General features: G+C 42.4%; 1 protein-coding gene across 1 annotated transcript in view; it reads left to right on the forward strand.

Moving 5' to 3' along the window:
- The window catches only part of HERC3 (HECT and RLD domain containing E3 ubiquitin protein ligase 3), a 140,199-nt gene that overhangs the window by 44,287 nt on the left and 78,836 nt on the right, over positions 1 to 17,076 (forward strand). The window contains 8 exon segments of the mRNA XM_036852919.1: positions 1,062 to 1,221; positions 5,009 to 5,085; positions 5,918 to 6,139; positions 6,996 to 7,087; positions 9,375 to 9,505; positions 10,067 to 10,227; positions 12,459 to 12,535; positions 16,635 to 16,759. Of these exon segments, the coding sequence (XP_036708814.1) occupies positions 1,062 to 1,221; positions 5,009 to 5,085; positions 5,918 to 6,139; positions 6,996 to 7,087; positions 9,375 to 9,505; positions 10,067 to 10,227; positions 12,459 to 12,535; positions 16,635 to 16,759 (1,045 nt within the window).

Genomic DNA, 17,076 nt, shown 5'->3' on the forward strand with positions numbered 1-17,076 from the left:
TGGGATCTTCCCGGACCAGCACTCGAACCCATGTCCCCTGCATTGGCAGGTGGATTCTTAACCACTGCGCCACCAGGGAAGCCCTCCATTCTCTTTTTAAAGTTCTTATTTTTCCGTTGTTGGGCCTCTTGGAATAATCCCCTCATTTCTTTCTTTTTTTTCCTCCTCTGTTGTGTTCTTTGCCTTTTTGTTCTGTTTCTTAGAAAATTTCAGTTCTTACTTCCCATCCTGCTTTTGAAGGTTTTTCCTTTAAATTTATGCTGCCATGTGTCCATTTTCCAAGATAACTTTATTTTTTGAATGTTGGAATGTTTCTTCTTTTATTTTTCTAATGCCTTATTTTTTTTTCTGTTCTCTTCATGATCTTTTTTTCTTCAGAGTTCATTTTCTTCTGTTTCCTTTGCTCTTTAACTTTTATGTTAAAATTTCCTCATGTATATGTTGATCCTTGGCCAGTCTTTTATATGTAAGAGTGAGGTACTGAAACGTGAGTGGAGCTGTGTGTGGGCAAGTCTTGTTAACTAGCGGGAAGCTGGACATTTCATTGGGGGACCCACAAATGTCAGTAGCTATGGGTCTTTTCTTTTGGGCCAATTTTCTCAGAGAAATCCTTCTATCTTCTGGCTGGATAGGTATATATAGAGAGATTGTGTTCTGGAACTAAGGGGAGAAAGGTGTTTTTCTGGATGGGGGAGGTCTCATTGTTCCCAGGCAAAATTTCACTCAATCCCACTGCTTTTAGTAACATGCCTCACTCCCACTCACACTGGGGCCTCTCTGGTTCCACATCTCCGAATAGTAAGCCTTCAGGCATCTTTCTGGGGAGAAGCACCAGGCACAGGAGGGAACATCTGGCGTGTGTGTTGCTCTAGGCGTGTGTGCTACCCAGTATAGCTGGGGTTTCAATGGATACCTTTTAGAAACGTATAACACCTTTATAAATTTACAGATGTAGTGGTTCTCTTTGAAAAACACTACTGCCTAGGAAGCTAATTCTGTGTAAGTCCTGTTTCTGGGCTTTACATTTTCCTCCTTTGGTTTTTGTTTTTTTCTTTCTTCAGAGCAAATTGGAGCTTTGGCAGATCAGCATATTGTCCACGTGGCGTGTGGCGAGTCCCACAGTCTGGCCCTCAGTGACCGGGGCCAGCTGTTTTCTTGGGGTGCAGGGAGCGATGGTCAACTAGGACTCGTGACTACCGAGGACTCTGTGGTAGTACCCAGGTAAGAATGTCAGTTGCTGTAAATATCATTTCCTGCTAGTTTCTTTGTTAGATTCCTTGGTTTGGGTTCTGCTTTCTTCTTTTGATTGCTGTTTCCATTGTGTCACTGTCATGCCTCATACTGTTATAACGCTTGTCACAAAAATTGTAATTATTTATAGAAGCGTCTGTCTCCAGTTAAAAAATGTGAGTTGTTCAGGAACTGTACTTTATTTATTCCAGTAGCCTAGTTGCTGGCAGAGTGTTTGGAACTCATTAATGTTTGAATAAAAAAACACCTTTTCACATTGCTGGACTTACTAACCTTTAACTTAAAATTGCAAACCTAAAACAATTATTCAATGAGTCACTTTAAAATAGAATCACAAGGCTGACCTGATACTCTAATAACAGGCCGAATTACCTTAAGCATTACCAACAGCTAAAATACCAAATATACATAAGTTGTTTAACACAAAAGTACTAATGCGATGGTTTTTAGTCCCTTAAGTATTTACTTAATTCTGAATCTTAGATGATTTGGCTAAATACGTAACCGATGCTTCACCACTAAGTAAATGTCTAAAATATTGAAGTTACTTTCAGGTGGATGTTTTGAAACGGGGGCATCTCTGTTTGTTGAGGGTTCTTAATGATCAAAGAGGCCACTGGTTTATTTCCTTCATTTAATTCCTGCTCCTTCATGCTGCAGATGTACAACATTCCTTGTGTTGCAGTACTTGTCACATTCTTTGCAATTTTTAATTTAATAACTATGTTTAGTACAGAGCTGGGAGCGCTTGATGCCAGGAGACCTGGATCATTCATTTTAGCATTGCCATTGCTAAGGGTGCTCCAGCACGTGCATTGCTCAGTACAGGTGTGTTTATTAAATGGCCTCTCGCCCCCCCCGCCCAATTACTGTCCCTTTTAAAGGACGGTACATTCTTCTTCCTCTTCCTTTTTTGCCCTTCTTAGATTTTTGTCTCTTTAATCAAAAGCTGTTTTAGGGAAAAGAGGAACAGGGAGGTAAGAATGATTTGATTCCATTTCCTGATTTAGAACAGGTAATGTCTTGGATTCATTACTTCCAAAAATTAATTTAATTTGGGGGGCAGAGGGAGAGTAGAAATTTTAAAAAGGGGGATGCTATATTTTAACGAAATTGTAATATTACGGAAAAGATTTATAACATTAATGACAAAAGTATTTCATTCGTTGATGACCAAAGACTCAAGAAAATCTGTTTAATGGCATTTCATTTCTAAAAATGGAGTAATCTGTGTTAGAGTAGCAGTTTGTTATTATTTTTATTAGTCATGTCTAAATTATGGATGACTTCTGAGCCTTTAGTTTGTATATAATTTCATAACTTAATTAAAGTAGATTCATTAATTCATACCTTAGTATTGTGGAAAGTAACATAGTTTTGAGGTCATACGGACTCAGATTCCAGTACTGGCTCTATTACTTATTAGGTGAGGGACCTTGGGCAAATTGTTGAACTTATCTAGGCCTCGATTTCCTAACTTCAGAATGGAGTTACATAGTGTTGTGTACCTTTACAAAGTGACTGGGAGGATGGAGTAAGATGAGTAGGTAAAGCACAGTATATGCTTGTGCAGGCGTGTCCCGTTTTCTCCATCTCAAGGGTATAGTTTCTTATTGTTTGTCTTGTCCTATTGGCCTGCTTCCTCTCTGTAACTGTGATTGTGGAGGTTGTATTGAGGGTAATGGTGACCCATAAAGGGAGGGGAGGGGGAATTGGAGTGGAAGCTGGCCAGGAAAAGGGGCTGTTGCCACATAAGGTTCTGAAACACTGGGCCCCAAGGCAGTATTACGTTCTCCAATTTTAAAACATAGTGGGGTTCTACAAGCTATTGATACGTGCAGCAATTTGGACAAATGTCCAGGGAATTATTCTGAGTGAAAAAGAAGCCAATCCCAAAAGGCTACCTACTGTATGGTTCCATTTCTATAACATTCTCAAAATGACAAAATCGTGGAAATGGAAGGTAGATTAGTGGTTGCCAGGGGTTACGAATGGGGGAGGGGAGGAGTGGTTATAAAAGTACAACGAAAGGAATCCTTGTGGCGTTGGAACCATTGAGCATGGTGCTGGATGCATGAGCCTGCACAGGTGACAAAAATACTACAAACTCAGAAACGAGCACAAATAAATCTGGGGAAATATTGGCCTGGCCAGAAAGTTCATTTGGGTTTTCTTGTAACATCCTATGGGAAAACCTGAATGAACTTTTTGGCCAACCCAAACATAAATGAGATTGGTAGGTTATATTATTGTCAGTATCTTTGTTATGATACTATACTGTAGTTTTGCAAAATGTCATCACTGGGGGAAACTGGACAAAGTGTACAAGGGATCTCTGTATTATTTCTTACAAGTGCATGTGAATCTACAATAAAAAAATAGTTGGCTTCTATTTGGTACTAAATGCATATGTGAACTCTATTTTATACATTTTTTTAGATCCGAGAAAATAAACCGTTAACAAAAGCAACATCTACCTCTCACTTTAAATAACCCCCTCCTCGCCTATTGGATGTCTGTCTTCTAAAATGCCCTTTCCCGAGAGTGTGCCCGTCTGACTCCTTTGTTCCCATGGCATACACTTAATGAAGAGGAAAACGGCAACTTGTGAATTACTAAAATAGGAAGCAGCAGATATTCTCAGGCTGTCCACCTCTGTTGGGCAGTGCCAAGCATGAATTTTTTCTTTTAATTCTCACCACAACCCTGTGAATGGGTACCGTTCTTATCTCTGTCTTTGACACGAGCAAGCAGAGGAGCGGGATTTAAAAAGTTATCATATGATCTTCCTCTTTATCATCCTAGGGAATCAGAGTTTTGGAGGCATTGCCCTTCTTAATTTTTTTAAGTTATGGTAAAATACACATAACATAAAATTTACCATCGTAACCATTTTAGAGTGTACAGTTCAGTAGTGTTAAGTATATTCACGTTGCTGTGTGACCAATCTCCAGAACTTTTTTATCTGGCAGAAGTTTAACTCTGTACTCATTAAATGACAACTCCCCATTTCTCCTCTCCCAGCCACTGGCAGGCACCGTTAGACTTTGATTTGTGTGAACTTGACTAGTCTAGATATCTCACGTAAGCGGAATTACAGAGTATTTGACTTTTTGTTACTGGCTTATTTCACTTAGCGTAATGTCCAGGTTTCATTCATGTTGTAGCACGTGTCGGAGTTCTTGTTCTTAAAGGCTGGTGAATATTCTGTTGTATACATGTTCCAGATGTGTTTACCACATTTGTTTTTCTAGTCATCTGTTGATGGATACTTGTGTTGCTGCCACCTTTTGGCCATTTTGAATAATGCTGCTATCGATGTGGGTGTACACATATCTCTTTGGTACCCAGCTTTCAGTTCTTTTGGACATATACCCAGAAGTGGGATTGCTGGATCATGGCATTGCCCTCATTTGAAAGCCATTTAGATACTAGCCATGTCCTTAGGGATCTTTCTCCTGTAGTTTACTCCTTTTGTCCCTGAATTGGAGATGACAAGGTGGGAATTAACAGAGGGCTATGGTAATGGGTTTAGGTGCAGAATGGTTTTTGTTTTTTTTTTTAAACAGTAGCTACCTAAGAGGCAGGAGGTTAGTGAAAGACTTAATAGAATTATATCATGTAAGATTATATGTTTGATTTTAAAAAGTCTTTTGTGAAAGATGTTAACTTATTACAACTGTTTTATTTAGTTGGGAATATTTCCAATCATTGTTTGTGAATGCCCTTCTTAAGAGGAAAGTCTTTTCTGTTTTAGGTTAATACAAAAGCTGAACCAGCAGACAATATTACAAGTTTCCTGCGGCAACTGGCATTGCTTGGCTCTTGCAGCTGGTAACGTATATCTGTGCTAATGTTATGCTAATTTGAGAACCATTTCCCTTTGCATTTTTGTGTGATGTTATCTAACTGGATACGTTTAACTAACTGGTTAGGGTCTGTGCATTCCTGTTGGACAGCAGCGGTTCTCAGACAGCCTCTGTGTAGCTCATGCTTTTCTCAGGGTTTGGATGACGAAGGAGCTGGTCATCACTGCTGCTCCCACTCTCTCTCGGGGGAAGGTGAGGAGGAGACAGTACGTCAGTCGTGTGCTTGAGCAGAAGATTGGTTTTTCTGAGCTACAGCTCACTATGGCGTTATATTCCACCATGAAGCTCCCAAATAAATGAAGAAGACGGAGTTAGAAAAACCTAAGCCAGCAGATAATGCTGTATTTTGTTAGGATAAATGTGAGGGGAAGTCAGCACCAACAGGTCCTGCTTGATTCTCTGTGCTGCCGTCCGGGTCATAGCTGGACCCCGTGAAGTCCTGGGTCTCTCATGGCCCTGGTGTGGTCAGAACTCGTTCACCTTGCTTAGTGGATCTAAGCCTGGTAATTGCCTATTCAAAACTGACTTGACTTAAACATTTACTTTTTTCTTTGCATAAATGTTAATAGCCTTGGAAGGGTGTTAAGGCTCAGCCCATCTCTGTTGTCACGACACGTGGGAGTTTCGGTTGCAGCGTGAAGTGTGTCTGCTCCCTTGCTCTTGGGGGGGTGTGTGTTGCGGCCGGAGGGCACTAACGAATGAGCCTCCTGGGCAACCCTGTTGTTCTAACAAGGTTATTTTTGTGGACGGCACTTGTATCATTTCTGGTAATACCAGTTACCCTCTTCTTATTTCAGATGGGCAGTTCTTCACGTGGGGGAAGAACAGCCATGGGCAGCTGGGCCTGGGGAAGGAGTTCCCCTCCCAAGCCAGCCCGCAGAGGGTGAGGTCCCTGGAGGGGATCCCGCTGGCACAGGTGACTGCAGGAGGGGCCCACAGCTTTGCCCTGTCTCTCTCGGGAGCCGTGTTTGGCTGGGGGATGAATAACGCGGGGCAGCTCGGGCTCAGTGATGAGAAAGGTAGGTGAAGTCTTCACGTGGACCTCTTAACCTCATTTGTTTAGTATGTGCTTCCTGAGGCGCTTGTGTGTGCTGGCCCCGTGTCAGGCCCTAAGGGTGCGGCAGGGACCAAAACAGATAATACCCTTGGCTTAGCGGAGATTGCCTGCCCGTGGGCAGACGCAAACCACAAACCCGTAAGTATACAGGATGTCACAGGGTCTGAGAGGAGAGGTTCCTATTTCGTATCAGGTGGCCAGGGAGGGCCTCTCGGATAAGAGGGAGCAGGGCGTGCGGAAGCGCGGATGCCGGGGCATCCGTGGTGTGCTCAGGGCTGGGGTGAGCGGGAGGCGGGAGGAGTAGCAGCTCAGAGAGCTAGGGAGGCCCCGTCACGCGTGGCCTGAAGGGCAGGGTAGGGATTTGGGCTTCTCTCCGTGAAATCAGGGAGGACACTGAGCTGTAGGTGCTGAGGAGAAGAGCAATCCAATTTCGCGTTGCCTAGAGTGGGTCCACGGGGGAGGCTGGAAGGCCAGTTTGGAAGTAGTGGGAATAAAGATGGATCTGAATGTATTTTGAAGGCGGGGCCAGTTGATTTTGCTCATTGTTGGGTGTGTAGTTTGAAATAAAGAGGAAAAGCTGGAAGGGTGAAGTCGCATTCATGAAATGAGGAAAGCTATGTGTGGGGAGTGTAGGGAACCCAAGAGTTAAGTTTTAAATACATTAAAAATGAGGCATCTGTCAGACATCCAAGGGGAGGTTCAGGCAGGAAGCGGAAGGTGAGAGTCAGGCGTCCGGGGGACCCAAAATTCAGGCTAAGACAGCTGTGTACATCTCAAAGGCAAATGGTAGTGACACTGTGGTATTTCTCTTATTCTAGATCGAGAGTCTCCTTGCCATGTGAAGCTGCTACGAACACAGAAGGTCGTCTATATCAGTTGCGGAGAAGAGCATACGGCAGTTCTCACAAAAGTAAGGGACTCGGAGTATTCCAGTTTGTTCCGCGGCGCTTTGGTGCTGGGTATGACGCGAATGCTCATTGATCATGGTTTGGTTGGTTGGATAGGGCCTTTTAGAGAGAGCAGTTGACAGTGTCTAAAAGTAGTCCAGTGTTGTCTCCCTTCTCAGCAGCTGTCTGCATTCTCCCTCTTCCCTCGCTCCACTGGCGGTCAGCCTCCAGGCGCTCAAGAAGACGGACCCTCGCCCCGTTCCAGTTGACACTAGCTCCCAGGCTAAATGCGTATGACCACTATCCCTACGAAAGCTCCCCAGTAACACGGAGTTAGGCGTTAATTCAGCCATACTTCCCTGAAGACCTTTATTAAAAGTAGCACAAAAGTATATATTTTTTTTAAATAAATTTATTTATTTATTTTATGTTTGGCTGTGTTGAGTCTTCGTTGCTATGCACGGGCTTTCTCTAGTTGCGGTGAGTGGGGGCTACTCTTCATTGCGGTGCACGGGCTTCTCATTGCGGTGGCTTCTCTTGTTGCAGAGCACGGGCTCTAGGCGCGCAGGCTCAGTAGTTGTGGCGCACGGGCTTAGTCGCTCCGCGGCATGTGAGATCTTCCCGGACCGGGGCTCAAACCCATGTCCCCTGCCCTAGCTGGCGGATTCTTAACCACTGGGCCACCAGGCAAGTCCAACACAAAAGTATTTTTTTCTTCAAGTTGAGCCACAGTGAGATTTAAGAATTTCTAAAAATATGAGGGACTTCCTTGATGGCGCAGTGGTTAAAACTCCGTCTGCCAATGCAGGGGACACGGGTTCAAGCCCTGGTCCGGGAAGATCCCACATGCCGCTAAGCCCGTGCGCCACAACTACTGAAGCCCTGCGCACCTAGAGCCCGTGCTCTGCAACAAGAGAAGCCACTGCAATGAGAAGCCCACGCACCGCAACGAAGATTCAACACAGCCAAAAAGAAATAATAAATAAATAAATAAATTTTAAATATAAAAAATAAAAATATGAGGACAATACATTCAAATCAGTTATTATTAAGGGAAGCTAGTGGTGTTTAGGGTGTGTCCATCAACCTCCTGAAACTGATATCAGGGAAAAATACGCCCTTTCAGAAAAGATTCTAGAATGCCACTGTGAGAGAGAAAATGCTAAGCTGGCCTGACCCTTTTGGCATTTCTTTGGCATAAATTTGTTCTTAAAGTGATTTTTTTCTATTATGGAAGTAGTTCCTGTTCATTATGGACTAACTGTAAAATAAAGAAGGATTCTAACTCAAAAAGAATCACTGTTAATATTTTGGTGTTTTCAAAGCAGAAATAGAGACACAGACATAGAGAACAAACGCATGGATACCAAGGGGGAAGAGGGGGGTGGGATGAATTGGGAGATTGGGATTGACAAATACACCCTATTGATACTATGTATAAAATAGATACCTAATGAGAACCTACTGTGTAGCACAGGGAACTCTACTGAATGCTCTGTGGTGACCTAAATGAGAAGGAAATCCAAAAAAGAGGGGATATATGTATACGTATAGCTGATTGACTTTGCTGTATAGTATAAACTAACACAATATTGTAAAGCAACTATACTCCAATTAAAAAAAAAAAAAAAAATATATATATATATATATATATTTTGGTGTTAAAAAGATAGTTCAATGTATATATAACTTTCAAATATATATAGCAATATTCTGTGTTCCTTTAAAACAAGCCATTTAAATATTTGTAAAAAACAAAGAACAATGTAATTAATGTCTTAAAATTATCTACCTATTTCTTTTGCTTCTAAAAGTTACATCTAGAGAGAACGAGAAGGTATTTTCATGTCGAACAAATACTATTATAGATTCACTTTGATAAAATGCCTTAGCGTTTGTTCAAGTACAGCTGCTAAAAAGATCTTACTTTCCAAGGAATCTGTGGAACATTTAATTTCTTACATACAAATGATCATGCAAAATCATCTCATTTCACCTATCTTTTTCTTCTTCTTTTGTTTTCCTTCTTATTAACACATCGTTGTACTTTTAAACAACTTTCAGAATTTATAGATGGCACACATTCCCTTGAGCAGTACTGTCTTTATTCCATAAAGGTGTAGCCTTAAGTTCTTTTTAAATTACTTTTCCATTTAATCAACGTTCCAAAGAAGTGATTTGGCTAAGTACCAAGCGAGTGTAGCGTTCTTATACAGACGGTTGTGATAATGAATTTTGTATACAGAGGCTAAAGGAGTGTACGCAAACTCAGAGACACAGTGCAGTCATGTGGTGTTTGCTCCTTGTTAGAGTGGAGGTGTGTTTACCTTTGGTGCTGGTTCCTGTGGGCAACTTGGACATGATTCCATGAATGATGAGGTTAATCCCAGAAGAGTCCTGGAGCTGATGGGCAGTGAAGTCACTCAGATTGCCTGTGGCAGGTGAGTGCTCCTAAGAGCGTCCCCATAACTGTTAAGACCCAGAAATGGATCTTGTCTTTGTAGTGATGGAGAATGTGGTTAGACCCAGCCACCATCATTTTAAGAAATCTTAACTGCATGCACACCTATGGTGAAAGCTTGGAGAGAGTCCGATCTGAGCAGGGTGTGGCGAGGAAGGGTTTTAGAGAAGCAGAGCCGCCTGGGGCCAGGATGCTTCTTCGGGGTAAAGAATAGCGCGATGTGTGGGAGACATGAAGAGAGGAAAGTGAGAGAGCCTCAAAGAATGTCTTGGAAATTTTGCTGGTCCACCCCGCCTCTTCCCACTCATCCCAGATGCAGCAGGCCTTCAGCTCTTTCCGAGTCTTGCCATCATCCCGATGACCTAGATGATCAGAGAAGGATGGTGTTACGAAGAGCCAGCACTGCAGAAACAGGCACCTGTGAACACAAGGGGCACCCGTGGGAATTGCAGTGCTCCCATGTGGAAGTGAAAAGTCAGAGTGTGTATTCATCCGTATCAGAAGGGATGCTGATGGGTTAATTTACATTATTTTCCCCCAGACAACACACCCTAGCCTTTGTGCCTTCTTCTGGACTCATCTATGCGTTTGGTTGTGGAGCAAGAGGTCAATTAGGAACTGGACACACTTGTAATGTCAAGTGCCCATCACCTGTGAAAGGTTACTGGGCCGCCCATAGTGGCCAGCTTTCAGCCAGAGCTGGTAAGAGTGATTTTTATTAGAATTTAATGGTATTTCAAATGCTCAAAACAGTTGTTTATAGAACACGTATTTATTTTTTACCTTGAGGTCTTTTGGAAGGAATGAATGTGAGATATTTTAACATCAATCAACAAGTATTTGAGTACTCACTATGCATGAGGCTCTATAGTTGAGATCCTAGAGAATAAAGCAAAACGTGTAATTTTGGCCCTAAGGACCGTGGTGGTGGTGTGTACGTTTTATTTATTATTGTTGCTGATAATGAAAGTTCACGTTTACTGAATGCTTAACCAAGTTCCATAACCATGCTAAGCACTGCAAACAACCTTAAGAACTAGTGGTTATTATCTCCATGTTGGAGATGAGGAAACTGAGTCTTACGGAGGTTAAGTAACTTGCCCGAGATGATACAGATTCGGGGAACAGGATTTAAAGCCAGGTCTGCCTCATTCTGAAGCCTGTGTTCTTTTTTTTTTAATTTTTAAAAATGTTATACAGTTTTTAAAGATTACACTCCATTTACAGGTATTACAAAATATTGGCTATATTCCCCGTGTTGTACAACACATCATGATAGCCTATATTATACCAAGTAGTTTGTACCTCCCACGCCCCAACCCTATATTGCCCACCCTAGTTCGAACGAACCACTAGTTCGTTCTCTGTATCTGTGAATCTTAAAGCCTGTGCTCTTCATGCCTGTACTGTGTTACCTTTCCTTTATGATTGCTATTTTGGTGAAAACATGACATGATTTCTTTTCATGCCATTTTTTCCTTCTCTTCAAAAATAGTTGAATTTTGTTCCATTTAGTTTCAAAATAGTTCCATTTCATTAGAAATCAAAATAAGGCAGTCACTCAGTAAGAGTGACTTGAAATAATAAATCCAGAAGCTTCAATGCAGCTGGAGAGTCATTAGAAAGAAGTGTGATTTATTAATTAATTAATTTTGATTTTGAAGACTATAAAATGACACACTTCTGGCTTGATCAGAATTTTATTTTAACAATAACAATCATAGGTTTCCTACTGGATTATAAGAAACTTAACTACAGGGATGGAGTCTTTTCCCCTTTATAAACCTGGCATATAGCACAGGGCCTGGCACAAACTTCTAACTGAATAAATATTTATGGAAGGAACATATAAGCATCTAAAAATGTAGTGGAACTTAAACTGTAAAATAAACAAGATTTTGTTTAGGTGATGTTCCCCAAAGTGAAAGAATGGCTTGGTGTCCTCTTCTCTGTCATTTGTAAATTTCTTTTTCTCTAAGGCATTGTACGCCTGTTAGGAATGCATATATTTAAGAAATACCACCAATGTAAAAAAGCTCAAACATTTTATGGGTTAATTTGAAACCACAAGGTTTTTGAAGTTTAATTACCGCATAACTTACGTGACCATAAATCTGTGCTTGGATGTTTGCCAAAGTAGGTAAATTTCAATTTGTTATGTAAATGCTGTGGTTTTAGGAACCTTCCTGGTAATGTGGGAGCACAGAGGAAAGCATCAAGGCGTATTCCGGTTAGAGGAAGTCTGAGCTGTGTCTTAAAGGATGATTTGCAGTTAGCCAGGTAGAGGGCTGTGAGTGGGTGGGCGGTGGTGAGTACCGTGGAATCGCACATTCCAGGAGCACCTTTCCAGTTACGCTCTAGGAGGCGCCGTTTATGGCGAATGCGGTGTGCGCTGGGGGAGGCAGAGGAGGAGGCGTGGAGGTAGGAGGTAGTGTGGTGTGTGAGAAGTAAAAGCAAGGTGGTGGCAGGGGTGTGTCAGCACGGACGCAGTATGATGGGAGGCAGAGCGGGTGGTAGGATGTCGAGGTCCTTCGGAGGCAAGCTGCATCCTGAAGGGGCTGCAGACCGCCACACTCAGGTGCCGAATGATTTCTTAGCAGATGTTACGGTTTATGGTAGTGACCGTTTCAAACGTCAGGGCAGTGGCATGACAGAGTTAGAATGAAAAACAGAAACGAGGTCAGGACTAGCTGGCAGTAGGAGGGAGGGAGGGAGGGAGGGTCAGAGTGGAAGGTACAGTTTTATATGTTTAGTTTTAACTGAAGTAGAAACAGTCCTGGGAAGAGAGCCCGGGGAGGAGGTCTCTTACTTTTCGGACATAATTATTAAATGGATAGGAAACCGTTCTGAAGCATATTGTGGAATATTAGAAAAGGGGATCAAGGAAAAACGTTAATTGTTGAAAAATATGCTCTTGAAAATTTTTTTGACAGATCGCTTTAAATATCATATTGTTAAGCAGATCTTCTCTGGAGGAGACCAGACTTTTGTACTTTGCTCCAAATATGAGGTAACATTTTCTTTTGACTGTTATTTTGGGGGTGGAATAAGGGTGAACCAATATTTATTTTGATAAATAATTACATGAGAGCAACGTTACTTTTTGTTTCTACCAATTTTATTATATTAAAATAAGCCAACTAAACCTTGAGGTAATCTCCATTTTGCTTCCTTGAAGTGCCAGTAATTTTCTTGGTATTTTAATCACAGAGTTCTCATTTATAATTGAAAATTATTTATTTACATCTGGATTTGTCCCACAGGAGATTTAAGGAGGCCTTAGAGAGTTCACACTCACTTTGGGATTATTTGACTTTCCATCCTTTCCTCCCCTGTTACGTAGCCACAAATGCTGGGTGTCTGAGGACTCTCTGGGTTTGTTTGATGTGACTGAGCCTACACGAGGTCTAGGAGATGCCACAGTATTCAGCTCTCCTCTGTTATTGATCATCCGCTCGTAGCACCACACTAAAATTTCCCTCTGGTTGCCTCCTGCATCACTGTGGTGGGTGAGTCAGGAAGAATGACATTCTTTCAGGGGTGGAGGTCGAAGAGAACGTGGGCCAGGTATCTGTGACAGGGCTTTAGTTCATCCCCCTCTTCTGGACGAGAGATACCAGTCTGAAATCAGCAGCACAGATTCGTTTCCTGCCTTCCACCCCCTCCCCTGCCCCTCTCCTCCCTCCCTCCCTGCCCCTCTCCTCCCTCCCTCCCTGCCCCTCTCCTCCCCTGTCCACACAAGCACTTAGGGAGGACCAACCGTAGGTAGTGCATTGGTCCTTATCTTCCCCTGGAGGAGCAGGGAAGGGCCCTCGGTGATGACAAAGGAATCAGAATGGGTTGGAAAGAAAATGAGGGTCTGTGGACACAAGGGGCCTTGTCGCTGCTGGGAACTCTCCGCCTTACTCTGATACTTCGCCATCTTTCAGTGTGCAATGTTCTTGCCTTCTGGTCAGTATCGTTCTAGGACTTTGGTATTAAAGGTTGCGGTGGGGTCTGAGGCTGCAGGTTGGACAGCTGAAACTGACAATTGGATATTTTCCAGGTCAGGATCCTGGAGAAAGTTCTGTTGAGTGCAGCCATCTGGGGTGATTTGGAACTGTTGCTTTAGACCTATTTTAGGACCAGCTTCAGTGCTTCACAGAGAAACCTGGAGAAAAGCTGAGGCTATTCTTTGTTCCTTTAAGATGCTAATAAAGCGAAATATGAAAAGCCCTGAATCTCTGCAGGATAATAACTTTGTGTCCACCAGTAGTAGAGTTTGAAGTATTCATTTCCCTATGAAACTGGCTTGATTAACCAACTTCAATTTTCCTGTGAAATTCAACATAAAATTTTGTTTCATTTCTTTTGTAAATATGGTATCTGATATTTGTAGTTGGCTTTTAAATTTACTGTGATTAACCCTGTTGGGACTGGAGAACAAAACGTTGATGAGAAGGAAGTGAAAGTAGCATATTGTTGGAGAAATTAAATTCTCCAGGTTAAATTTTAAACAACTGTAAGGTTGTATGCGTTAAAAATGTAAGATAACAAAGAAAAAAGAAACTAAAAATAGAATATGACTTAGAAAAGTATTGTTTGTTTGATTTTGAAGTATAATTAACCTACAACACTATTTTAGTTCCTGGTACACAACATAGTGATATGATATTTCTGTAATTTCAAAATGGTCACCACAAGAAGTCTAGTTACCATCTGTCACCGTACAAAGATATTACGTAATTATTGACTAAGACTTAGGAGTCTTAAAAAGACGCTGATGTCTCTAGAGATTCTGATTTAACTGGTCTAGAGTGTGGCTTGGCTGTCGGGAGTTTTGAAAGCTCTGGTGATCCAAAGTGCAGCCACAGTTGGGAAACACTGACCTAGACCAATTTTTTCTTTTGGGGCTGTATGTAATTCTAAGGTATGGAAAATCGATGCTTTTTCTTGAGTCTTTATGTGATTCTGAGGTTGTACTGCATCCAAGGCATCTGTGGTTTGTTGGACTTGCAATGAAGACTGACAGAATAGTTCTTTGTTTATATTTTATTGTAAGTATGTGTTAGTGTCTATGTTCAGCTACCCCTTGAATGGGGGAAGTAATTAAAATTTACATAATGACAGTGGGTTGCAAGACCATGGTGGCAAGGCAGTCTCGTTTGTGTGTTCTCAAGTGTCTGCTTTGTCTTATAGGTTTTCTCTATGTAATCCAAGACGGCTTTTTTTTTTTTTTAAATTATTTTTTTATTTATTTATTTATTTATTTATTTTTGTCTGTGTTGAGTCTTCGTTTCTGTGCGAGGGCTTTCTCTAGTTGCGGCGAGCGGGGGCCACTCTTCATCGCGGTGCGCGGGCCTCTCACTATCGCGGCCTCTCTAGTTGCGGAGCATAGGCTCCAGATGCGCAGGCTCAGTAGTGTGGCTCACGGGCCTAATTGCTCCGTGGCACGTGGGATCTTCCCAGGGCTCCAACCCGTGTCCCCTGCATTGGCAGGCAGATTCTCAACCACTGCGCCACCAGGGAAGCCCCCAAGACGGCTTTTGTTCTCTCAATACATGTCTGTGGTCATTTTCGTAAAATAATTATCAAGAACAGATGATCATAAACTTTGACAAGCATCTCTGATTTGTTACATGCCCTTCTCCTTTCCCCTTATAATGATATCTAAACTCATAACTCTGAGAAAATAACCGAGAAAATTTACTCAGAAAGTTGTGTTTTCTTTGTTTGTTTGTTTTTAATTAATTAATTAATTTATTTATTTTTGGCTGTGTTGGGTCTTCGTTGCTGCGCACGGGCTTTCTCTAGTTGCGGTGAGCGGGGGCTACTCTTAATTGCAGCACACAGGCTTCTCATTGTGGTGGCTACTCTTCGTTGTGGAGCATGGGCTCTAGGCGCGTGGGCTTCAGAAGTTGTGGCACGTGGGCTCAGTAGTTGTGGCTCACGGGCTCTAGGGCGCAGGCTCAGTAGCTGTGGCGCACGGGCTTAGTTGCTCCGCGGCATGTGGGGTCTTCCTGGACCAGGGCTCGAACCCGTATGCCCTGCATTGGCAGGCGGATTCTTAACCACTGCGACACCAGGGAAGTCCCCAGAAAGTTGTGTTTTCATGTGCAGGTACAAAGGAGAAAAAAATGATCATCTGGTTAATGCTTTAATATTACTTTTTTCCTCCTTTTTAGTGACAAGTACAGGAGGCATAAAGCACTTTCAACTTTTTCTTAGTTCTAGATCAAGAACAGGATTTGGGGAAAATAAGTTGAAAAAGAACAATTTTAGGAAATAGAAGTGCTTATATTATTATTATTTTTTAATCTCACTGAAGAAAGGACGTACAGTACAGTGCTGGGCAGCATTTGGGATTTTCAAGGCCATTATTGACATGTCCTTTTTGTTACCTTTCTTATAAATTTATAGCTCTATACTTTGAGCAAGACATTAAGAGGCATTACGTTTTCATGGATGATTTGCAATACAGGTTGTCACTGAACTCTGACTTTATATAATACATTTTGTTGGAGTTTGGTCAACAGTTATGGCAAATGATGAGTAATTTATAAGCCTTGATGTTATGGTGATTCAAAGCAGAGCGGGAAAGAAGCCTGAGGAAGTCGTATTGGTTTGGTGTCTCTGGGGAGTGTGCTGAAGGGCCGTCCCAACTCCAGAGCTCCCCATGGGATTGGCTGAGGGCTCTGCAGTTCAGCTTCTCCTTCGGCCCAATCCCGCCTCCTTCCTCCCTAAGGAAACGTGGTTCTAAAGCAACCGCCGCCCCCAAACATAAATCTCAGGCTCAGAGTCTGTTTCCCCGAGGAATCTTACAGGTTTAAATCCTGCTGGAGGCAAGGGGACTGGCTGGGTCCTGGTACCACGCCCCCACCAGCTGCTGGGTGGGAAAGGAGCAAAGCACTAGCCCAGGGCAGCACAGCTGGTAGCCCTCAGGAGTGTACTCTCTCGGCAGCTGGGGGAGGGAGCGCCCCCATCCTGAAGGGTGGGAGGATCTGGCAGTGCACCCCAGCTCCTGTATGTAAGTGAAGCACCAAGCGGGGAACATCTGGGGAGAGGGAGATGAGAAAAGATCCATGCTATTACACAGTTTCTCTTTTTTATTGTTACATTTAATCCTTCAGAATTCTTCTCCTGCTGTTGACTTCAGGATGATGAACCAAGCCCATTACACCAGTTTAATAAATGATGAAACCATAGCAGTTTGGAGACAAAAACTCTCAGAACACAACAACGCAAATACAATCAAGTACGTGGTTGCTTGTTTTCATTTTTTTTCAAAGTGTGTTGGAACTTCCTAGCTTAGTGGTTTTCCCTACTTCCATATTGAGGTTGTGAAGATAAATGGAGTTTTACATTTTAGGGAATCATTTTTTGGGCACATGTTTATTCAGGATTTGGTGCCCTTAGACCCAGATAACATAATAGGTTGTTCCCCCATTTTCTCACAGAATGTATTCCTCAACCTCCCTTGTTTGGATCTTAATCCTGACTGATGAAGGCCTGGGTTGGCCTTTCTGCTAAGAAAGCTCAGTGTTATTGTTTAACTCCAAGAGTTTCTTCATA

This window comes from Balaenoptera musculus, chromosome 5 (assembly GCF_009873245.2).
Source record: "Balaenoptera musculus isolate JJ_BM4_2016_0621 chromosome 5, mBalMus1.pri.v3, whole genome shotgun sequence".
NCBI classification, from domain to species: Eukaryota; Metazoa; Chordata; class Mammalia; order Artiodactyla; family Balaenopteridae; genus Balaenoptera; species Balaenoptera musculus.